The 25,495-nt window shown below is 42.8% G+C and overlaps 2 protein-coding genes across 2 annotated transcripts in view; both read right to left on the reverse strand.

Annotated features, from left to right (window-relative positions):
* Nucleotides 1-12,732, reverse strand: part of iqgap2 (IQ motif containing GTPase activating protein 2) — a 65,578-nt gene extending 52,846 nt beyond the window's left edge. The window contains exons 1-2 of the mRNA XM_083644259.1: nt 12,454-12,732; nt 9,639-9,738 (exon numbers count right to left, since the gene is read on the reverse strand). Of these exons, the coding sequence (XP_083500385.1) occupies nt 9,639-9,738; nt 12,454-12,499 (146 nt within the window). The 5' untranslated portion in view covers nt 12,500-12,732. The remainder of the gene's footprint in view (nt 1-9,638; nt 9,739-12,453) is intronic.
* Nucleotides 12,733-19,769: 7,037 nt separating this feature from the next.
* Nucleotides 19,770-25,495, reverse strand: part of sv2ca (synaptic vesicle glycoprotein 2Ca) — a gene marked incomplete at both ends in the record, with an annotated part of 29,955 nt that continues 24,229 nt past the window's right edge. The window contains 9 exons of the mRNA XM_083644081.1: nt 19,770-19,953; nt 20,361-20,520; nt 20,983-21,189; nt 21,312-21,445; nt 21,613-21,777; nt 22,340-22,428; nt 22,560-22,670; nt 23,094-23,183; nt 23,638-23,771. Coding sequence (XP_083500207.1) covers nt 19,770-19,953; nt 20,361-20,520; nt 20,983-21,189; nt 21,312-21,445; nt 21,613-21,777; nt 22,340-22,428; nt 22,560-22,670; nt 23,094-23,183; nt 23,638-23,771 — 1,274 coding nt within the window. The remainder of the gene's footprint in view (nt 19,954-20,360; nt 20,521-20,982; nt 21,190-21,311; nt 21,446-21,612; nt 21,778-22,339; nt 22,429-22,559; nt 22,671-23,093; nt 23,184-23,637; nt 23,772-25,495) is intronic.

Genomic DNA, 25,495 nt, shown 5'->3' on the forward strand with positions numbered 1-25,495 from the left:
AAAAGTGTAGTGGGAAAGAGTTGTTGTGTTTGATGTGTGTTAACGTTTGGAAAGTGTAGTAAGAAAGAGTTGTTGTGTTTGACATGTGTTAATGTTTGAAAAGTGTAGTGGGAAAGAGTTGTTGTGTTTGATGTGTGTTAACGTTTGGAAAGTGTAGTGGGAAAGAGTTGTTGTGTTTGACATGTGTTAATGTTTGGAAAGTGTAGTGAGAAATAGTTGTTGTGTTTGACATGTGTTAATGTTTGAAAAGTGTAGTGGGAAAGAGTTGTTGTGTTTGATGTGTGTTAACGTTTGGAAAGTGTAGTGAGAAAGAGTTGTTGTGTTTGATGTGTGTTAACGTTTGGAAAGTGTAGTGAGAAAGATAAAGTCTCACAGTAAATTAACCAATTCTGTGTGGAGGACTAGTTAGTTACTATTAAAATAATCATATAAAATACGTAAAATAAAAACAATGGGTTTTGTTGGGTTGTTAAGATGTTTGTTCACGTTCCAAGATTCATATTCAATCCATATTTTGAAATAATACCCGTAGGTCGCGGATATCCGGGGTCTGGGGTGTCACAAGAGAAGGGGTTGTTCGTCTTACAGCCTACATAGGATTGTAACAAGCCATTTGATTAGTAGCATTTCAGGCAGAGAACTGCATTTAGAACATGTTAACTCATGTCACCTATGGTGCCAACATTTTACAACGTAAAGCAATGTAGTTCGCATGGGTACAAACTCTAGTAGTCATCACATAACATTGTAGATAACTAATATCGTGTAGCATATAAGTAATCTCCAAAAACACAATGTTGAAACACATTAGTGTATGCTGGGAAACTCTGGTCTGTTTGAGAGACGGTTAAACGACATAGTCATACAGCATAGTCTGTATTGATCATATTTAATTCAAAGCTTAATAGGCTTATAGCCTATCAAAAAAAACATCATGTTGATGTCACATCACAATTGGATCCGGAGTGGGAAAAACATGGGAAAATACATAATATCACACATGAATGATGAAGTGTGTCATGTTTACCTGTGAATTTGTGGGTGCGTGTGTTTGTGGCTGACTGTAAATATGTCTGTGTGTGTGTGTGTGTGAGTGGGTGGGTGTGTGTGTGTGTGTGTGTGTGTGTGTGTGTGTGTGTGTTGCACGTAGGGAATCTACAGAATATTTGACAGAATTGCTATGCCTAACAGCAATACATTAGTAGGCTATACTAGCTAAGATAGCCTGCACAACATGCAATTATGGAATATTTGCATGTACAACATGCAATTATGGAATATTTGAATGATGGATACATTGTACATTGTATTGTACATACATATAAGCGGGTATGGGAGGAAAAAACTGTGGGGCCTCTATGGGTGAGTCAGAGAAATACGTGAGCAAGCAGCTATTCATAGCTTTCAAAGGGGCGTTACGTGTTGCCGGGAACGCCCCCTGATCTCGCCGCTATTCGTAGCTTTCAAGGGGCGTTACGTGCTGTCGGGAACGCCCCCACCTGACGGTCAAAAAACAAACAAGTTTATTTAAAACGGAAGTGTTTGTGCAGACAGCTTTGCCAAGCTTTAGACAGGCCGGCCGTGGTAATAGACAAATAAAACGTGGGGGATGGGGTGGGATGGGCTGGCATTGGAAGCCTGGGGGGTGGGGTGAGTCAGAGATTGATTGAGACAGTGAAAATGGTCTCCGCTGTTAACAAAATATTAGTTTAGTAGTTCCTAAAATGGGCCAAAATGCATTTTGGCCGAGATCAAAACTTTGTTCTGGCTGACACGGTGGCTTTATACACGCTGTCAGGCTGTCTGTGTGATGCGCACAACATTGCAACACCCACAAGATGGTCTAACTGATATGAGGAAATGGAGAAGTGCCCTTTGGAGAACTACTGAAATAAAGCATTTTTGCTCAAAATGGCTTTAAGCACAAGGCAAAAAATGGAGAAGTGGCCTTTGCGGAAGTACTGAAAAAACACTTTCCCAAGAAAGGTGATTTTAAAACACAAGGCAAAAAAAAATGGAGAAGTGCACTTTGCAGAAGTACTGAAAAATGGACTTTCGACATGAAAGGGATTTAAAAACAGAAGTGCCCTTTGCGGAAGAAGTGGAATAAAGGTTTTTTTCACATAATGGTTTAAAAATAGAGGTGCCCTTTGAGGAAGTAGTGAAAAAATGACTTTTCACAAAAAAAAAGAAGCCACGCCCATTTGATGACGTAGGTGCCCTAAACTCCGCCCCTCGATTTTGGCGTTTCTCGCACTGCCTGGTGGGGTAAGTATCCTATACAACTACTCACATCCATGCACACAGACACCTTGTTTAGGCTAATTAAGGACATGTGGGTGCCCAGAGGAGCCAGCCTGTCCAAACATGTGTCAGCGCTTTAAAAAGGACAAACGCCAACACACCTGCCCTGTCAACACTAACCCAACGGAGTGTGTAGGCACCTTAATGAATAAAGCAACCGCACCACACAACAAATTATGAGCTGATGCTGTAGACCGCATGTGTTTTGTTTAATAAACACAACTACTTTATTTTCTTACACTATAGTATAGCCATCATAACTATCATGTACAAGTGCTCAGTTATTTTCTTATTGTTGACAATTTTGGCTACGCTACTTCCTCATTTTTCTGTCATGCAATTTATCCCCACAGCAGAAATGTGTTTGTGCTGGCTCCACTCCAAAGTGCAGGGTCAGTTTGAGTGCCTCTCCATCAAGGGTTTGGTGAGTCCCCAGGCCTTCTGGTTGATTTGAGGCCTTCTGGTGGATTTGGTGAGTCTGGGGCCTTCTGGTTGAACTGAATTAAGTGGTACACTAATCAAATGTGTTCCCCATGTCTTTCTTTAGTGGAAATACTTCTGAAATATACACTTCCAGCTTTCTCAAAATAGCATTGTGCACATGCTCATGCAGTTCCCAATATTGGTGACTGTTAGGATACGTCTTGAGGCAGGAGATTATAGTCATGAAGTCAGCCTGACAGGACTTCCTTAATATGTAGAATATCATCTTTCCCCCTTTATTTTCAGTATGTATACGGGTTTTGCTGTATAATGATAAATGCTTGCAGATCTAGGATGATAGAGATCTAGGTGTAGGTGGAGCTGTAGGGTTAGACTGACATTTCACATCCGGGGGGGAAGGGTTAGCGCTTTGCCATAGCATCTGGAACACTGCCTGGGAGAGAGCTGGTGTAGCAGGAAGTGGACGCGCCTGGGAAAGATTTAGCATGCCATGTTTGCCGAAGGCAGCCGGCTGGCTGGTGAGACAGCGGAGAATGATGAACGCACATGACGCGGCTGTTTACTGAGGGCAGCTGGGATTATCTGTGTGGATACTGAGACACACGCAGCCGAAAAGAGTGGTGGAGCTGGTGGCAGTGGGCGTGGCTACTATCTGAGCTACGGGTGACTAGCGTGGAGATGCTAGCTAACAGCAAGCCACGTGGGGGACTATGATAGACATTGTTGACTCTGGAGACAACAAGAAACCAGGGGCAAAATGTATAAAACTCTGTTTTTATGTGCAAATTTAGGTGCAAAATTACTAGTCGGACTCAGAAAACGGCGTACAGTATGCATGGTGTGAGAGATATGTAACGGTACGCACACTCACGGCCCGTGGAATTGTTTAAATTCTGCAAACGGTGTGGAAAGTGGTGCAGTAGACTTTCCATGGGTAGACATGGTTTACAGTACTTTACAGTAATTGGAGGGGATGAGATGGACGTGAAAAAAGAACAGCTAATTTATCAACGGCTCATCAGAATCTGTTGGGGAGGCGTGGCTGCAGAAGGACAGAAAGCCAAATAATAAGACAGGACATCCCGGATGGGTAACACACACAGCTGTCCTCTGAAGCTTTACTTCCTGCAGTTAAAACAATGTGGTGAGAACGTGTCTCCTGAAAGCAGGACAGACCACTGCTCCTCTTGTTTACAAACTCCCAAAGCAGGCCTTCCTGTCATTGTCCGCTCTGCAACCTACCAGGCAAAACAAAACATGGCTCTCTGGACTCTGGGACTAGAGGCTGTCCCACACCAAGACATTATTAGTCGACTAAACTCCTTATCTTTGAGCTATCTCTGTCTATAGAGAGCCTCATTTAGGAGCGTGGGTCATGTAACTGAGTCATGCTGGTCATGAGTTTGTGTGTGTGTGTGTGTGTGTGTGTGTGTGTGTGTGTGTGTGTGTGTGTGTGTGTGTGTGTGTGTGTGTGTGTGTGTGTTGAATCAAGTGTGTGTTGAAGTATATAGGGTGTCTTAAGATCATTAAGAATAATAGCCCTGACTGAAGAATAACCTGTGCTATGCTCCAGAATACCTCCGGGCGAATCACAGGAAAGAACAGACGTTCAGAAAAGAAAGAAAAACAACCTTCCAAAATAATCAACAAGGGCTTGAAGCCAAAGGGGTCTAAGTGCGTTTAGAGTAGATTTTACAGGCGAGTCAAAACAAGTTTTGATCAAACCTGGATCAGCTGCCGTTACCGCATACTAGTACTATAAAACAATGCTGCTACAGTTTAAGTTGAATTATATTTGTTAACTTTTCAAAAGAGTGAAATGTGTCTGTATTGTCCCAATACAGCCATCATCATAAAATTGAGTAAGTGGGCTCTGTCTGTCTGCGATTTTGGTCCCACATTGTGAGATTTGTAACACGTTTTTGGTCCCACATTGTGAGATTTGTGATGATTTTGGTCAGTAATGATGTCACTGATGATGTCGCAATGTCTATGACATCATCAGGGATGCCACTCGAGCACTCTAGCTCATCAGTGATGGTCACTCGAGCAACTGTGATGTCACTGATGATGTCACAGTGTCTATGACATCATCAGTCAATGTGCGGACTACTTTTCTCTCACTACTGATCACTCACTGACATCATCAGTGATGCGAAGTTGAGAAATTGTGCGCTGCACATGCCAATAGAGCAGGTGAGGCCACACAGCAGCCGAGCTTCAGGGCGGGCGAGGCCAGGTAGCGGCCAATCTAGCGAGCCGCGGGATTTCTAGTGCAGAATGGGCATATGTAGTAAGTGAACAATTGTAAAACACATTACATTTTAAAGGAATCTAGCAATTATACTTCAATCAACAATGAAATATAAAACAAGATCAGAAAGAATATCTGCTCAGCAACTTTCACCAAGGCCTTTAGGATTGTAGGCTACATGGAACAAATCAAATGGATAATTATTTTGTTAAAAAACGTCAATACACCTTTCTATTAAACTTCTATAGACATAAAAAATATATATATACTTTTGACTACAAACAACTTTTTTTGTTGCTAGTATTTTGTATGTGTCCCTGGGCGACAAATACAAAAATGTAGATTCATAGACCTGTAAAAACCTGTAAAAGGATAACTTCAACTACCAGCAGTCTTACTATCAGAGCTCATCTGGACCAGTTCACACTCTTAAGTAACATTTAAAACATTTTGATTATAGGCCAAAGTATTTCATGGGAATATTAACATTTACATTCATCTATTATTGGAATAGGATACTAAACTTGATGTGATCATGCTGCCATGCTAACATTACTTATGTCAGCATGCATTTTGAGTTGACCTAAGTGCTGTAAGAATCATCTACCCACAATGGTTGTTCAGTGTCAAAAGTGGGGTTTTGCTTGGTGTCAAACGGGCATGAGTGCAGTTACATTCTTTTGGCAGCAAACAAAACCCTACTTACTGTTAGGGCTTTCAGTTTTTGTTTAATTTAAACTTACAGTATGGGTCATGATTTCAGTTGTGTGCTTTTGGCACTGAAAAATCTCACTGACCTTTCAATTGACCCAAAATCGCCAAAAATACACCTCTTTGGCTGCAAGCCATCAAGATGTAAACCGCAACTGTACCTACTCCTGTGTTGCAGGGACAAAGTCTCCCTCCAGAGTGTGTGTATATATATATATATATATATATATATATATATATATATATATATATATATATATATATGTATATGTGTGTGTGTATGTATTGTGGGAGGGTGCGTATTTCAGCGAACATCAACAAAACTTACAGCAAAGAGTAAGAGCTACTTGGCAAGAAGTTAAATTAAAACATCCAGGGGGACTTTGAACTACATAACATGTGGTAGGCGGCCTGTAGCCCATTATGTTTTATGTCATTATGAAAATATGAGTTTCACCTGCACCATTTTGCATCCCTCATCAAACTTGAATGCAGCCTATTCAAATGACACAAAACAGCCACCACAAAATGCTCACATAAGGATGTGTAATCAAGTGAGAGCAAAGGATGATCTAGCTCTCCTTAAACACGTTTTCCCAGGTGTACTGACAGAGTCCAAATGTGCTTCTGCTTTAGTTGTCGTTGTTCCACTGACTCCTGAGTCCTGACCCCAGAGAGCAGGGTTAGTGAGAGCAGGACGTAATCCCACGCTCTGTATTTTAACAGCTTTATTAGCAGTCTGTCCTAATCCTAATCCTGTTTGACAGCTGTCCCAGAATAGAGGCTTCATTCCACAATAGAAAGAGGAGTGAAGGGAAGTCAGAAGCACTGAGATGGAATAACAGGAAGTTAGAGAGTGAGAGTGAGAGAGAGTGATTGTGTGTGCGTGTGCGTGTGCGTTAAGAGTGAGAGTGAAATAGTGGTCACACTAGAGGTTAACCATGCAGTTGCCAAAGCATGCGTTACCTCAACAGCTGCTCAGTTTAGCCAGTAAACAAAAAAAAGTGTGCCAAAATCTACGCATAGCCTAATAATTGATGGATGACTACATCCATGTACTGTACATCTGTGCTTAGTGCAGGCTAGCTATCCTTGTAGAACGGGGCTATTCAAACAGTCTTTACAGAGTCAAAGTCCAGATTCAGCTGTCAAACAATAATCTGTGGAGAAATGGTAAAGGCTCTCTGACATCACCAGAGGCCACTGGCCCGACATTCAAGCTTCAGGCCTGACAGGAGGAATTAAGGAACTGCGGGGCTGGGTGGGGCTGATCAAAAATCAAAAATCTGTGTGTTTTGGGCGGAGGGGGGGGGGGGAATTAGGCAAGATCAGACTTCCTGTTCAGTTGGATGTAGAAGATAGGAAGTGGTTCGGGATTAGTCAGTGAGAAGAACAAGATAAAATATAACCAGGGATTATCGTGGGGAAACAAACAAAACAAAACAAACCCTATACATTTGATCCAGATCCTGCACTCTTAGCACCGGTGTCCCCCAGGGCTCAGTCCTGGGCCCCTTGCTATTCCTTCTCTAGATCAGATCTCTTGACTTGGCCATGTGATCTCATCTCATGGCTTCTCTTATCACTGCTATGCCGATGACACTCGGCTCTACCTCTCCTCCCCCCCCCCAGGCACACAAATCGAGGCACAAATCGCTGCATGCGTCAAAGACATCGGTGTCTGGATGTCTGCCCACCACCTCAAGCTCAATCTTGGTAAGAGAGAGCTACTCTTCCTCCCAGGGAAAGACTGCCCTCTCACTGACCTCTCCATTGACAACACTACTGTGTTACCCTCTCAAACAGTCAAGAACCTCTGGGTGACCCTTTCATCTCTCTAGGTTCGTTTAGAGTGCTCCGACCTAGAGGGTACCTTGCACGGGGAGTGCTCGTGTTTCACTTTGTGTTTTTATCATCTGTTTTTATCGTTTGTCTTTATCTTGTCCGTCTGTAATTTTGTAAACTTTTTATAAATGTTTTGCTACAACAGGGCGCTCTTGCAAATGAGAGCTCACTCTCAAGGGCCACCCCTGTATGTATAAAAAAAAAAAAAAAAAAAAAAAAATCCTTGACAACCAGCTGTCCAGCTGGGCCTGCATCGCAGCGACTGCCCACTCCTGTAGGTTCTCACTGTACAACACCCGTCCGTTTCTCACGAGGGAAGCGACACAAGTCCTGGTCCAGGCACTTTTCATCTCCCACCTGGACTACTGCAATGTTCTTCTGGCTGGCTGGGCTACCTGCCTCAGCCATCCCACCGCTACTGCTCATTCAGAACGCTGCAGCCCGTCTGGTGTTCAACCAACCTAAATTCTCTCATGTGACCTTCACTGGCTTCCCCTCTCTGCACGCATCAAATTCAAGACACTGGTAATGGCCTACAGGGCAGTGCACCAGGCAGCTCCTCCGTATCTGCAACCTATGGTCAGGTTCGCCCCGCTCCCTCCGCTCCTCCACCGCTACGTGGGCTCAAAAGTCGCTCATCCCGATCGCAACTCTTCTCGTCCCTGGCACCACAATGGTGGAACAAGCTCCCCCCTTCAGTCAGAATAACCTAATCTCTGCCCATCTTAAAACTAAGACTAAAAACACACCTTGTCAGGCTATTCCTGGGCCCTTCTTGAACTAACATCTTTCTCCCTCTTCTGAAAATAATAATAATAATAATAATAATAATAATAATAATAATAATAATAATAATAATAATAATAATAATAATAATAATAATAATAATAATAATAATAATAATAATAATACTTATTCCTTCTACTACTTTCTACAAGTGTTACTCTATTCCATCAAAGGTATTAGCTGCCATTGACTGTGTTGCATAGTTGATTTCTGTACTGTTGACAAAATGTGATATTGTAAGTGGATTGGATAAAAGCGTCTGCTAAATGACATAATGTAATGTACATTTGGCATTTTATCTGATTATCTTTTGTTGATATTTGATTAAAATCCAATATAAAATGTGTTTCTGGGGTAGACGTTAGCTTGAGAGCGCATCGCAAAGAGCTCTCAAGCTAACCGTGGCTGCTCTATCCAGCATGTCAGCGACTCCCATGTGTTCATCGTCACACCAGCATCTCCTGCATGCTTACAGCCCTGTGTCATCGTCACACACACACACGCTGGTCTCACCTGCATGCTTTCACCTGTCACGATGGCTCCATCTTACTCCATCACTGCCACTCTGGGCTTCCCTCCCTTATCTGTTACATTCTCCCTCCATCTCTTAGTTTCACTACCGCTATCTGCTCTTTAAACATGGCCCTCTTTCCCCCGTCTCACACTCTCTCCTCATTAAACTGCAAGTGAATGTCTCATCTTTCTCTTTGGCAAAGCGTATTGATGCCGTTTCACAGGGCCAACAGTTGCATCCATGCATTGTCTGAGAAGAGAGTGAGTGCATGAATAGGGCATGATGACCCAGACCTGCGATGAAATGTGGCTTCTCAATTTCTCCCAGTTATTCCATTTTTGTTCTCAATTCTACTTTGTCTTTGACTGGAAGTCGGCTGTGTCAGGATTTCCCTAATTATATGACGCGTATCTGTCAGCTCAAGCGTACATTTCTTGAGAAATTAAATACTGAAGGAAAGTGACAGCTGGTTTTCATGGTGTGTGACATTACTTGAAGTATAGCCTCAAATATTTTGGCTGGTAAATTTAGGTCTCGTAAGCTAAATGAATAATGTTAGCTTGCTTGCCTACTTATCCCATCACATCTGGGGGGGGGGGGATAAATGATTCTAACCTGAATTTGAAAAAACGGATTTTTATTTTTATTTTTATTTTTTATTTGGGGAAAGATCTAATGGATTTCATATGGCCCTATACAAAGGGAAGTTACTCCGTTTGGTCTTCATTATGTTTTTCTCATCTTCATTGTATTTCTCTCCCTCCTCTCCTCCAGTCCTACCGTTTGGCTTCCTCCAGGTGACACAGATACTCGTAGGCGATATTCTGTCGTCTCCTCTCGTCCATCTCCTCTGCTGACAGCCTCTCATCATCCTGAATGGCTGCAAGAACAAACAGAAGTTTCTGCATTAGAAATGTGAGGAGACCTGAGTCTTTTCCTACAGTAACACAATAAAAGGCACTCATGTGTTGCACAGTCTTATTACCGTAGTCATGATTACAGCATGGCAGCTCTGCATGCATCTGGATTTGGAAAAGTACGTCTTCTTATCACACTTATCAAACTCCGGTGCAAATTTGAAAGATTGCACAATTAACACCAAACGCTAAAGACGAAATGGCTGTTTCTTATAGCTTATTTTTTAGAAGCCTCGGTAGCACTGGGAGACTGTACTAAACCCCATGCTTCAGCGAACCCGTGTATGAGGGAGATGAAGTGGGCATGGCCTTTAGTGGGGTACCAACTGACAACTGCTTTCTGCTGGGAGTTGACCCTTACCTGCAGCTTAATGAGATCAGACCTCTGCTCCTCCTCACCCCCTCTGATGCAATCTAATCCCTTTATTTCTGACTGAGTGAAGAAGGGTCAATCCAAGGCCCGGAGGCCCACTCTCTTTCTCTCCCATTGGGCCAAGCACCATGCATGCACTAGGCTTGAGTAAAGACTAGACTAAACACATGGTTTTATCTGTCCTTTCTCTACAAGGCACAGTAAGTAAAGGCCAGAAAACTTACAATGAGGTGCCCCCCCCCCCCCCCACACACACACACACAGAGTAAATAATTATTTAGTCCATGGGCTATTATTATCACCTCTAGCCATGCCAAGTTTGACTAGTTAAACCTGTTGATTGGTTAGCCTAGCCTAGCCTAACCAATCCTATCTAAATCTGTAGCCTTCCAGGCTAGCCTCATGATTCAATCAGAGCGCCCCCTATTGACCACATCCACATTCATTTAAAATCGCATACCCTCCATAAATGAGTAGCACTCGGGGTCGAGGCAGTGGTTCACCGTACCCCAATTTATCAAAGCCCAATGCGTGTCCTCCTTTACTCGGTGCTGCACTCCAGCCTCCATGGAGAGCCTGGCTGAATCTTTCAAAGCCAACAACTGCTCTCCTACAGTCTGTCTCCTCATCAACCACCTGCATAGACATTAGACCACTAGGCCTCAATAAATGGTGGGTGTGCAGTTACAGTATCACGCACATAAGAAGAGAGAAACAGTCACGTGACATAGCACATCAAAGGAAGCAGCGCCACTGGGGTGAAATCCCTGGCCTCATGACCACAGTATGCGTCGTCCATAGCACTGAAGGCCGCTGGCCCAGCTGTGTTGTCGGTGAGGACGCGAGTGTGTGTGTGTGTGTGTGCGTGTGTGTGTGTGTGTGTGTGTGTGTGTGTGTGTATAAACACACCACTGAGAGGCACAGGATCCCCAGCACTGCCGTTACACCGCACAGTGACTCACACACTTCCTGGACGGGCCCGTCTGCACTCTTGCAGGGAGGGTTATATTTAATCTGCAGGAAGGTTTTGCTGCACTCATCTGTCACAGGATCCCTGGACCCGAGTTATGAGCTCTGTGATTATGACTCATGCTTTTGTTTGGCTGAAGGTTTGTTCTACCGACCCTTCTGGGGCCTAAAGGGAACTACAAATCAAGAGAGACCAGGATTTTAGGTTACTCCATTTCACAGGCAAATCCATAAACTAAGGTTGGTCTGGCATTTATTTAAGCAACTGTGGGGAATGACATCGCTTTTCTCCCTCAACAGCAATTAAAATTGAAAGAGCAGGAGGGAACAGGAGGGAGCCATACTTGGGACAGTTTTAGCCTGGCTGTTTCTCACAAGTGGACTTACCCAACAAATTAAAGAAACATATTCTTGGCTCAGAACACTTTGTGCACTTTTTAGGGCTAGGTGCGCAGACACACACCTCTTCAATGTTGAGCCAGCAAACAGCCATCTATGACAACAACATCACCTGCGGCAAGTTGAAAGAACAGACCAAGACAGTGTTGAGTAATGAAATTCAATCTGCCAAGTCAGAGGCAAAAGACAATACTGTATTGATGACACAATTGATTGGTCTTATCTCTTTAAAGTTGTACTTTGCTCTCAGGTGTGCGTCAGATAGCAGACTGAAGTCAACTTTGGCTTACAGCAGTTTTCATACTTTTTAACCTGAGATGTACTGAGGCTTATGTTGACTTCAGTTGGTTAGCCCAGTTACATTCTTGAGATACTGTAGCCTACTCCTGAAGTCAGGTGTAGATTTCGCAACAAAAGTAATTGAAAAAGTTAATAGTTAACCTATGAGAAAAGGCCTTCTGTGTAGACAGGCTGTTTGTGTTGGCTACCACCATTAAACAAACCTAAATATCACTGTGTAGTGTGTTGATTTGTGGGCACTTTGAGAAGGAGCACTAGTTACAGGAATACCAAGTGTGGGCAGAGGGTAGAAGACAGCAGCCATGAGTTCCAGCATCTCTTGACCAATCCCAGTCTTCAATGTAAAATCAAAACTGGGGCTCCCATACATAAAACCTACCAAAACAACCTCTGACTGAGCAAATGTCTCTAAATGCCAAAATGGTCAGTGATTGCTCCAACTACACCTGAAGGCACCCTGAGCTGTTCCAGTGGAGCCAGGTGAGCTGGTGAACCACCTGTTCCTCATCACAAATTCCTCTGGTCTCTGAACAGCAGGTAGATTCGGATGCGTGCTGCGCTGGTGCTGATTATTTCATGACAAATAAAGACACAGAATTAGGTCAGTTATAAACCGTTACAAGAAAGCCCAACTTACTTCCATAACGTGGTTTTTGTAAAGTTGCGGTTTCTTCATGGTACATCCTGCCTCGTTTCCTCCACTTCTGCTGCACTCGATTGAACCCGAAATAACGTTAGTAGCCACCACCACCGACACAGCTACAGCAGAAAGCCAATGTGCCGCGCCTCAGGATATTGATGTGAATCAAATGAATGGTGTTGGCGCTGAATGCTGAGGGGGAAAACCGAGAGAGAGAGAGAGAGAGAGAGGGTGTCAGGCAATCTTCGAAAGTTTCATGAAAGTGCCAACTGTCACTTGCGGCAAATAATCCCCATGGCGTCCACTTTGGCGTGACTCCTGACCGAAAGTGCTCTGTCTGTCTACTTACTACTTTGCAGCAGCGGCTACACTCTCAATTGAGGTGATTGACAAGGCAAAATATAATGTAGCACCTTGCTCCACCTGGTGGCCGAAAAGGTGATTTTTATGCTGCATTCAGGGGCTACAGGAAAGATGCCAGACACTAGCTTCGAACTTGAAGATACATCATTACAAATGGTAGGCCTAAACCCAACCAGGACCACGAGATTTAGCAATGGACCAATAGACCCTTCTCATGGGGGCCATTTTGTGTCAAAAAGGCAGGGTAAACACAGGTGCAATCAAAACACTAATGAGGGTTTCCAACTTCCTTGATTGGAATTTGGAAACCCCCATTAGTGTTTTGCTTGCACCTGTGTTTATTCTGCCTTTTCGACACAAAATGCCCCCCGTGAAAAGGGTCTATTGTATCTGTAGTGCAGAATTAATGAGAGAGAGAGAGAGAGAGAGAGAGAGAGAGTGAGAGAGAGCATTCACTGTGAAAAAGACCAAATTCTCTGAAAAATAAATTCACATTAGGAAATATAGAAATTGAACATACAACACATTATACATAATCTAGGCTTGAATAACTGGCTACCCAGGGAGACCAAGCTGTGTTCACTCTGTCAAGAAAGAGAAGTTCGGACAGAATCTCACTTCCTGTGACAGATATAAAGATCTGAGAGAGGTTTCCTTTAAAAAGATTAATGACATATGTCCTGGATTCATTCACCTCCCAGATCCCCAGAAACTGCCCTATATATGTGGTGAGAAAAGCCAGTGTGCAGTATTACAGTAGCTGCAACATATATTAACTATTATTGTAAGAGAGACAAGCCCTGAAAATGTTTGAGACACAGCCCCATGTTACTCTATAGCTGAATGTTATTGCAATTTACTGTTTTTATTATACTTGTATTGTACATAATGATTTTATTTGTATAGTGTTATATTTGTATATTGTTAGATTATTTGTACCAACTTTCTGTACTGCTTTGGCAATACGAGCTTGTAACTTGTCATGCCAATAAAGATAATTTGAATTTGAGAGACAGAGAGAGGCGGGGGGGGGGGTACGTGACATTTTTACCCCTTTCTTTGCTGGGTTGGCTATAAAAAATACACTTCACATGTAGTTATGAATGTGTAGGCTATACAAATATGGGGGGTGTTTGAAAAATATTTTAGAAATTGGAAATACTCTACTATGCCCTTCTGACATCTGCAAATATATCAAATATATATAATTAATCAATGTCATACATCTACAAATACAATGGTTGTGTTGGACCATCAAGTGGACGACTTGACTTGAACGCAGCATACCCCAGCAGCGGACATTGAACTTTCAACTTGGGTGACCCCATATATCTATGGCGTGACCTGGGGGTGACCCATGGTCCCGATCATGTGACATGTAGCTGTATTCTCGCATCTTTTCCAGAGACGATTTTGAGATGCGTCACCAATTGCCTGCTGTGAATCCCATCCAAAGTGTAGCGACCTATAGGCTACATCTTTACGCTTAAATTAAATGTCTTGCATCTTGCATGTATTTTATAGTAGCCTAGGCCAGTGATTCTCAAACCTTTTCACCTCAAGGACCCCTAAACTGACACAAATTAGACCACGGACCCCCATTTGACAAGATTTTGTCCAAGGGTCCCCCTTCTGATAACATTTTAGCTTTCAAGTCGTAACATATGAGGCAAGTCATGACACCAAAGTACGAGTTAAAACAATAATTTATTACAGTAACTAAAACTAAGGGAAAATAACCAGACAACACAAACTACAATAAATGAACAGAACAAAAGGTGCATCGGTGAGGAGGGAGAACTAATGAATGCTCGCCCAAAGATTGGACCGGGGCCAGGTGCACTCAATCAGCCTAACGAACCCCAACACCAGGCTCCTGCAAGACAGGCCCACACTTAGATGTTTTATTACAAAAAGTGTATGAAAACCATGGCCAAAATAGTCATACATTCTGTCATTGTGTTACTTATAGTTGGAATTCTAATGAAAATAAATTATTACCCTTTTTGCTGGGGACCCCCTGGAACCCTCTTTGAGAACCACTGGCCTAGGCTATTCCTCATTTCTCACCTTACTGTACATAAACATGAATACTATATAAAATAATCAATGTCAAAAGTTTGATGCTGAGGCAATTAATATATTAAATCCCCCCCCCCCCCATTACTATTGAGTTTTGAAATCGGCCACTAGGTGGCAGCATTATTTTGAGGCAGAGAGTGATGAAACAACCCAGCTGTGTTTGCATACTTTGTATGGTTATAACTTATAAAGCTCAGTAACTTTACATGGAGCATATCAAATTGATCGATAACAGGACACATCACATCAGATATTATCACACATCACATTATGTGTCCTGGGACACATTCAAAGACCTGTAAAACTACTCAGGGGTAACTTCAGCTACCAGCAGTCTACTACCAGAGCTCATCTTGGCCAGTTCACACTCTTAACATGATAACATATATTTTTTTAAATGTATAGGCCTAATATTTCATGGGACTAGATGCACCACTGGAGTTCTGTTATGGCATGTCGACCTAGTGGACAAAATGTACAACAGCTATTTACAGCCGCTGCTGCTTCACAGTGCTGATGATGGTGTTTTCATTTGATGCCTTAGGCCCTTAGGCTATTAGGGAAATTGCCCAACATTGTTGCTTTTCACTATATTAAATATTCCTTGCTTAACCCGTTCGTTTTATGAATGGTGGCCAGGTCAATAGGCTACTAATATAGAGAGCCAAAATCACACCCACTTTCGAATTAGGCAAATGCACCAAGAGATTTAATCTGCCATTATTTTTGCCACGCAGTTGGCTGCCAGCCTACATCTGGCTCTGTCTGAAGTTGACTGACTGACTGACTGACTGACTCACAACCCTAGGACAAATTGTCCACAGGACATCACAATTGTTCGGTTGTCATTGGTGATGATGTCAGTGATGTCACACACATGCTGCCTGGCATATACTAGGTTTTGCCTAGTCTTGTTTCCATAGACATCTTTAGTTAAAATTGGTTGTGTTTGTGGTGGTGTCAGTCACGAATTGTGAGGGAAGTGATGTCATCAGTGATACCCAAAAAAGTGTGCCGATGGCGCATCGTCTCCAGAGTATCCACCCTAGCGCACAACATTTCTATGAATAATCTAGACATGAATTATACAATCTGATTTTTGCCAGCTGGCTGCCAGCCTAAATCTGGCTGTCTGAAGGTCGGTAGGTGCCTGACTGACCCTAAGCAAGTATCCAATGAATGAAGGCTGACTCACTCACAACCCTGAGGACAAAGAGTGACATCACTGATGACATAATTCACTGATGACATAATTGTTGACATCACAATCAGCAGCTGGCTGCCGGCCTAAATCTGGTTCTGTCTGAAGCTGACTGATTGACTCACAACCCGGAGGACGTCATCAGTGGCAATATTTTTGGCAGGCAGCCTGATGACGTCATCAGTGATGTCATCAGTAACACACATGATGCCTGCCATTATAGCAAATTTGCACTTGTTTATTTAATAAAATAATAAATGCACTACATCATTTGCTAGAGAACATACATTTTTATTTTTTTACATGTTCAAAAGCAGCACAGTCTGCAATCCCTGCCTTTCCAAATCGTAACATTATTCACAGGGCGTCCATCATTTGGCAAATATTTCTTCACATATTTCACACTTATGGACCTTTGAACATACGCAGTCATCCTATGACTGGCATGCCCTTCACAATAATATACATAACTTTATTCTCCACAGACATTTGTTTACCTCCATAAAACGGATGAACAAAACCTTACAAGTGATACATTCACATATTTTTCCTCAACAAAAATCTGAATATTGCCATCATTTTCTGCCGGAAGAATTTACAATAAGAACACAACATAAGTTGAGCACAAAATAACACGTTTTCCTACACACATGCAAGTTTGTGCACACACACAGTAGCAGATGTACACACGGGGCCTGAAGCCAAGGACATACAGAGATGTACAACAGAGACACAGTGGATGGACTTATCGCTCGGACAACGCAGGAGACACGAGTCGATCGAGGTGCACAATATCAGCTTTGATATGTACAATATGTACAAACGTGAATGCAAACACAGGCCCGCACACACACACACACACGCACACACACGTGTGCACGCACACTCACTCAATCACTCACTTGCACACACAAATACAGTATACTGTATAAGCAATACCCCAAATACCTCAAACTGAAAAGGTCATATATAATTTCTCCCCAATAAAATACAACAGGTAGTAGTTCTGCCACTAATTAAGACGCAAGGTTGTAACACCCAGACAACCACACAGATGCAATCGTCATGTTTTTCTCTTGCACCCTGCTGACAGCGTAGCTCTGAGGCAGCAACAGGAGTCAGTAGCTTTGGTTTGACACTAATAATGCCAATGCTTTTTTTATATACTACATTTACTCTTGACTCTGTATGCCGTACTTTCATTTCAAAAATAGTAAAATGATATATTGTCGAAAAAAACATCTGTCACACATTAGCAGCACGCTTGATCGAATGTTTCCAAGTGATTTTTTACAAAAGGTGAGGTTTAAGGAAACATTAAGGAACCACTTGGAAGCCTGTGTCTTTTTTTTCTCCATTGAATAGCCTTGAGAAAGCCATCTGCAGTACAAGGGCAAAACTACCTCTACGCTGCAATCACAGATACCACAAACACAGAGGAAAGCAGGAGGCCACAGACCATTAGCCACAGAAAATACAAACTACTGGCACAAAATAAATGAGATTTGTAGATTGAAAGAAAAATAATGAATTTTGTGTTGTACTTTCTAAGCCATGTATGGTGAGAGGCATTCTGACATTAATGGTGTACACTGAGATTCTGATGTGGTGTGATAATGACTAAGTATAAATAAAGTTGTGTTTACAAAGGGTGAGGTTATGACATCTTTTAGGCAAAACGCCCATAGTGACAAATGACAGAGCTCAAAACTGTCATCCAATTTTATATTTGTTTCACAGGCTATGTGAAAACTATATGCAAATCTAATTTGTAGTTGAATCCATAAAGGTGAGACACTTGCCCAGATGTTTTTAGATACTAAGCCAACAAAGCATTTTTTTTTAATCAGAGGTGCAAGTTATCCTTCCTAAAGAACTGGGTGTCTTTTACATAATTTATTTTTTATTTATCTTGTATTTACTTTACTTGTTGTAATGCAAATACATTACAATTTGGTCATAATTTATGATCCATTGTTATCTTGGACAAATCCTTGAATTTACTGTAAAAAAAAAGTTTCAAACTGACTTGGCTAAGGTCTTCAATTTCCCATCAACCATATGACTCACTGATGTTCTTTTGTGAGGCTGGATCTTTTTAAAGTGTGCCACTGACATTAATGTATTGATAATGTTTGCATGTGATTTATAGTATAAGGATCTATCTCAGGATGGGATAAGGCTTTTCTCAGAAATAGAACAAAATCATTTTTCACAATATAGATATCCAACAGAAGGTTAGGTAAGAAGGAGAAGGTAAATTAGTTCACCACCTAATATAATAAACACACAAGGATCATTTTCTCTATACTTCCTATTCAGTTCTTGTCCACTCCTTGTAACTTTTGGACGCCACTTGGCTGTGGGGAGGATGCTCCAGTTAAGGAGAGGCACATTTTCAAAAAGGCCATTCAGTAGTTTGAAAAAGAAGCAGCATGACATGTCATTATCAAAGTCACTGCCACAAGCGAGATCCAACACAAAGCTAAATCAGAATGAGCCCTCATCATCAGAGAGCCTTTGTACAATAATACAACACAGTGGAGGGGAGCTGGAATAACATTTGGACAAAAATGAATAATTTATGATTCCAATTTCCATAATAAAGCAGGAGAAAACAAAGTTAACGTCCTCAGATTTGGCATACCATACAATTAGTCGTACAGACAAAATACAGTTGTTCAATATGGCCTTTTTTATTCTTGGTTGGCTCGTTAATGCAAAGGGCTTGGTGTCCTACGTACATGACAGTATCTTCTGTACAGCAGGTTGAAGAAGCCTGAGCAAAAGTCATGCTGAAGAAAATGCAACATTGTGCACATTGTTAGACTGAGTGCATCCACTTCCTCTCTGTGCATGTGGTGTCTGATGTGCAGATCAGAGAAAGAAACAGAGTGACAGAGTGTGGGAGTGTGTACCGGTATTATGTCAGTCTATTCTAAGATGCGGGTCTGGGTATAGATATAATAAATGCGGGGCTGTTTTGGTGTTTGTGTATGTGGACTGTCTGTAGACTGTCTACAGTGCGTCCTGTGTACTATCTGGGTCCAGTGGGCAGCCAGCTGTCATACAGCTGTGTCATGTGTCCGCTCTGTCTGATCATCTATTCCCTCCGATGTCACACACCAGCTTGGCTGTGCTCATTACGGTTTGTTTTTCACCTTCCTTCCCATCTGGCTTGTCTTAATAAGACTGTATCAATATTAACACCATTGAGCCGACCCGTAACCACCGTGTGACCCCGCCCATACAGAGCTGCAACTGTAACTACTAAACTCAACCAACCCGCTCAATACCAAAACCTCTGCAACCTCCCAAATCTGCAACCTTGGAATACGTGTTTGCAGATTTGTTGTGAAATCCCCTGATAATACATTCACAAAATGACGGAGGCTGCTCTTGACTTATGAGGAATCAAATGTTTCTGCTTTGTACTAGAAGTCATTTAGTGTTAAAAGAATGCACAGCATTGTAGTGAAAGTGTGGGTTTGCTATCAAAGTTTGCCTTAAGACCACGGAGGTGCGTAAGCCAAATTGGAGAAATCGTGTTAGATACGTATGAACCAAGCCCTTTGCACACTCCTTGCTCAACGCTCCCTGGGCTTCATGTCGGTGTCGCCCAGGTTTTATCCGGGCGTTATCCCAGCCGAGGAGTGCCGCGCCGCTGTTACATGAGGACATTAGCCCTGGTGTCAGGCAACCGCAGGGCCACCAGGCCTCCGCCCACCAGCACGGACGAGGCCATGAGGATGGGGATGGCCTTGGTGATGCCAACAAGAGAACCGAAAATCAGGTTCCCCAGCACCGCAGCCAGCTTGCACAGGGCGTTGCAGAACCCAAACCCTGTCCCTCTGCAGAGAGAAAGAGGCCGCGGGAATGTGAGGAGGCATAATGTCACATTTTCAAAACGAGGAAATAACACAAATGAATGTGTGACCAAGGAAAGTGTTAAACAAATCAAAACTAGCTTATATTGTTAATTATTTAAAGTAGCCAACCTTTGCCTTGACGGAAAGGCAAAGGCTTTGGAAAGAAAGTCATACATATATATATATATATATATATATATATATATATATATATCGTATAGTATATATATATATAGTATAGTATATACTATATATATATAGTATAGTATATAGTATATATATATAGTATAGTATATAGTATATATATATCGTATAGTATATAGTATCGTATAGTATATACTGTATATACTCATCTGTCATCTAGTATACTCATGTGTTGCTCCACTCACCTCCTGTCTGTAGGGAAGGACTCAGTCGTGACCACATCCAGGGAGTTCCAGGCTGAGATGCTCAGGCCGTTGTAAAGGCACAGCATGAAGATCATCATGGACTCGCTGGTGCCGAACCACAAGAAGAAACAGCTGATGCCTGACAATACCATGGATCCACCTAATGCGCGTGCGTGCGCACACACACACACACACACACACGAGCGCGCACACATGCACACACACACACACACACACACACACACACACACACACACACACACAGAAAGAGTGAGGGAGCAAGAGAGAGTTAGTGCATGTGAGAGTGAAGGAGAGAGGGATAGTAGTGATAGATAATAGTGCACATGACATTCCTTTGACTAATGTTCAACAAAATGGCAGCTAGGGCCTAATCAAAATAGCCCTCTCATACTCTGTGATGATGAATGCTGATGTATGTCCATCCCCATACATACATCTCAACATCCTACAGTCAATGTTAAAATAAATTACTGTAGCCCAACCTCCACACACACACACACACACACACACACACACACACACACACATGCACACGCACACACACACGCACGCACACACACACGCTCACACACGCCCCTTAACCCCTCCCGCTCCGTCTTACCCAGCATGGACAGGCGTCCGATCTTGTCCATGAGAAGGGCGGAGACAATGTTGCCAGGCAGAACAGCCAGGGTGCCCAGGAAGTTGATGAAGTAGACCCAGTAGGCACTGTAGTCATCATCGAACGTCATCTGGCAGCCTGTCTTGTTGTGGGTGAAGGTACTGTTGATCACCTCTGTCCCATCGATCAACTTGGCGTCATCGATGTCTACCCAAAACATACAATACAATACAATACAATTTGAAGATTTATTTTTTACCAAGATACAAATTATGTCATACCAAACACGTGCCTTTTTCTTGTCAGAGGAATAGTACTAATCATCTCACCTGTGTTGTAGAAGAAGGCTCTAATGAAAGTACAGTTACGGAAGAAGGAGCCCACCGATGTCACATCGTCAAAGACGCAGTTACGAAACGTAGAGTCGACAAAAGTGACTGACTTCAACTTCATATTGATGAATCTGAAGAGGCACAATGACATAACGTTCTTGTTTTTTCTCCACAGTCATCATAGTTTATCGTCAGTTGAACTAAAGTGCAGTATCTGCCAACAAATATGCTATCTGATAACTGTGTTCTCATGATAAATATGTTTGTGCTTAATGGTAAGGACTTGTATATATCTGACCTGTCATTGATGAAGAGGCCGTTGGTGTGGATCTGGTTTTCCAGGGTGAAGTTAAAGGTGAAGTCCTCGATGCGTTCATCGTGGTGGGTCTGCACCTTCGAGGCGTACTCATCTGCCTGGAGGTGTTTGATGACATCAGGGAACCAGACTGACAGGCCGTAGTACCTGTAGCCAGCAAGATGCAGGAATGTCAGGATCTAAAGAGTTAGGGTCTGGGTATTTGTATTGCCAACTGATCAGCTTAATATTGTTTGATTTTAGAGCGAGGTCAGACAAAAAAGAAGACAGATACACTGACAAATGCACACGCAGACAACAATAGTTGACCAGGAAACATCTTAAAAAGTGTTTTCAGGTTGTTGTTGTTGTTGTGGATGTGGTTGTTGTTGTTGTTGTTGTTATTGTTGTAGTTGTTGTTGGTGGTGTTGTTGTTGTTGTTGTTTTACTCTCTGGCTGCTTTTATACCCATCTCAGCTCCCACTGACACACCAATAGGCCGGTATTGATCCAGAGACCATGATTGATTCAGAGACCATGCGACTTCTGCACAGCAGAGAGATCAAAATGACAGAAACGCAATGTGGCTGCCCGCAAGCCTGGCTGCCTAGTGCTATATGTCCTGACCAAAGAAATGAGACTTGTCTCATTTCTATACCTTAAAGTGGAGAACTGGAGAGCGCTGAGGGCATCACAAGAGAACAAATCAAATAAAATAAAAAAAGCTCACCCAAATGACAGTGTGAACCACACTATGGCTAGCCGAATCATGTTCTCTCGCATAGGGTAGTTGAAACACTTCACGAGGTTCAGATAGATCTATAGAGAGACAAGAGACAAAATGATAGCTTATATGCAGCCAAAAAGAAAGAAATTGGGGCCACCAAATGACAGATGAACAGCAGGCGAGAAAACTAGCGATAAAAAATAGAAAGATATGAAATATTCACCCCGTGTATTTCAGCCTTGATCCTGAAGAAAAACTTGGAGACTGGGTTGCGAGACTCTGACTCCATTTCTACCAGCTCATCCAGCTGCTTTGGGATCTTGATCCTGTTTACCTGGGGAATTAAGCATGGCAAATAGAATGCCAATTACTGCAGAGCACTTTTACCATGGCTTTTGACTGTATTTGCTTTTTCTACATGCGCATCCCCAGTTGCCCATAAGCATGAAGACACAATTACACATGATCAGCAGAATTGTTAAATAAGCAACATCAAAAAAGGTACATGTGGACAGTGTGTAATAATATGTGATCAATTCAAGTAACATGTATTGACTAAGCGGCTTTCCCAAAGTGCACCTCAGGCAGCAGATAAGTCTGAATGACACAAAACGGCTTTGAGAACCTTCAGAATCCAGATAGGATCCCGGCGAGAGCTTTCAAACCTGTCCCAGCGATGGCAGAACATAAGCCTCTTTGCTTCCTTAAGCGTGCGGGAACCCGGCCAAGGCGGCGCACGGGAGAAACGAGTACTCACGGTGAAGACTTTCTCCGGTTGCCCACGCGCTCGCATGTTGGTGTCGTGGATCTGTTTGAGGATCATCCAGGCCTCGTCGTGCTTCCCCACCTGACAGGAGGGCCGGTGTGGGGGAGAGAGATAGATTAATTCACGGGATCACCACCAGCATCGCAGTCTTCTTCTCACATGTTCACACATAGCACTGCTTTGATTCATCCAAGATGGACTAAGATGACGGCCGCCACGACAACGATGGATGACTCATTTTACTTCAAAGTCTAGTAATTATTCTACAGCCTACTGTCACCAATCTATGGCCTTCAACTTTGCAAACACATGAGACCAGGAGCATGGATTACAGTGACATCAAGGCCTCTGAGGTTGTTGGCTGTTTATGTTGTGTGTGTGTTTGCTAGACATCTGTTGGGAAATGACCAAGCGCTCCCCAACTTGTCTGATGTGCATTCCTTCCAACTAATGCAGCAGATTTAGGAGGGATTGAATATATTGCATCTACATGTATGGTGCATGAGCTGGAAATATTGAGGAAAAGTCAGTTTACCTCGAGGTAGAACCTGGGACTTTCAGGCATGAAGGTGAGGGCCACCACAGCACTGACACAGGGCAGAGCGCACACTACCACAAACACCCTCCAACTGTGGAACTGATAGGCTGAGCCCATGCTGAAGCTCCAACCTGAAATCAACAGCACAAAGTAGAATTACAATCAGGACAGATATGGCAGAAGGGGGGGGGGGGGGGCATGAAAAGTGTTTCATCTATATTATCTTGCAAGTCCTGTCATCCTGTATATCCTCCTCCAACTCAACTGCAATAAATCTAAAATCCTCATCATCAGCCCAAACTCCCTCAGCCGTTCCGCCCAGACCCTGTCACTCAACATCGATGGCTCCAACGTCAACCCCTCCACCCCGGTCCGAAACCTTTGAATCATGCCTGACCCCGCCCTCTCGTTCCTTCCTCCAATAGCATCCTCTAGCCAGCAAAACCCTCAATGAACTTCAATACGTCCAGAACTCCGCTGCCCGCCTGTTCACCTCAGCCCGTCGCCGAGATTACATTACCCCTGTCTTTCACAACCGTCACTGGCTCCTAGTACCGTTGAATACAGGATCAGCTTCAAAATTCGACTCACCAAAGCCCTAAACAACCTGCCCTCCCTACCTCCTCCCCCGCCATGCCCCTACTCCTTGCCTTAGGTCATTGCTCGTTGACTCAAGACGCCCCCAGGACCATAGGCACCTGGGGTGACAGGCCCTTCTCAGCTGCTGCACCCTCCCTCTGAAACGCCCTCCCCATCTACATCCGCCACTACCATCCTTCAAACAGGCCGTTAAAACCCACCTCTTCAACCAGCTAACCCTTCCATCTCCCTTCCCTCCACCCCATGCCTCCTTTAGTTTTTACCTACTTTTATTGTCTTTATTTTATAAAAAGAAAAATGCAGATGTACCTATTAAATGATTTTACTGCATCTTCAAAGCATCTTTGAGTACCTAGAAGAGTGCTATAGAAATCCATTGAATTATGATTATGATTATGATGATTATAATGCCGACTATTATCATTATTGTTATTATTATTATTATTATTATTATTATTATTATTATTATTATTATTATTATTATTATTATTGTTTTGAGGTTCTACAAGTGTCTGGTGAGGTAAATCAAGCGTACCTCATGTAGTTCTAATATTGGACAATATTTTTGCACAGATCTACACACTAATAATTATTCTTATGTCCGATCATTTCAGTTGCACAAAACCTGCTAAAACCACAAACCTATTGGTTGTGTACATTAGGAACCTACATAAAAGCTATGGCGACAAGCCAATCCAAGAACAAAATGAATCTGTGCATCCTATTGCTCTACATCTATGCCATGCCATCCACGTTTGTTTTGCTGATCGAGCCATGAGTGGCTCCATCTCTCGTACAGTAAGTGATTATTTTTCTGAAAGGAAAATCTCTGGAGTGGAGTCTCGGCTCTCTGGCCGGATGCTGCATCTTCAACACTCCAACATGTCTTTTGATGAATTACACGCACAGATGCACAGCGCACCACTTGAAACCAGCAGGTGACTATTTAGCCAGTCTTCAATGCGACGGGGCCCAATCAAAGCAAATAGGACGAGTTGAATAGCTTTGAAAAGGTCCCTTGAGGAAGTCTAGGGATTGAGATATATTAGACACAGATACTGTCTGCATGCTTATCAGAAGGGGGGACCCGCGCCATTTGATCTGAGAGGTTGATTATAAACTATGCTATGTGAAGCTCATACTGTGAACACAATACGTAGCTGTAAATAAAAGACGGCATTTAAATGAGAGCAGTCCGCATGCAGCCGGAGCCGCGGAGCTGTTCTAAGCAGAGAGATGAATGACTCTGTGGAGA

This window comes from Poromitra crassiceps (genome assembly GCF_964638095.1).
Source record: "Poromitra crassiceps genome assembly, chromosome: 10".
Classification (NCBI taxonomy): Eukaryota; Metazoa; Chordata; class Actinopteri; order Beryciformes; family Melamphaidae; genus Poromitra; species Poromitra crassiceps.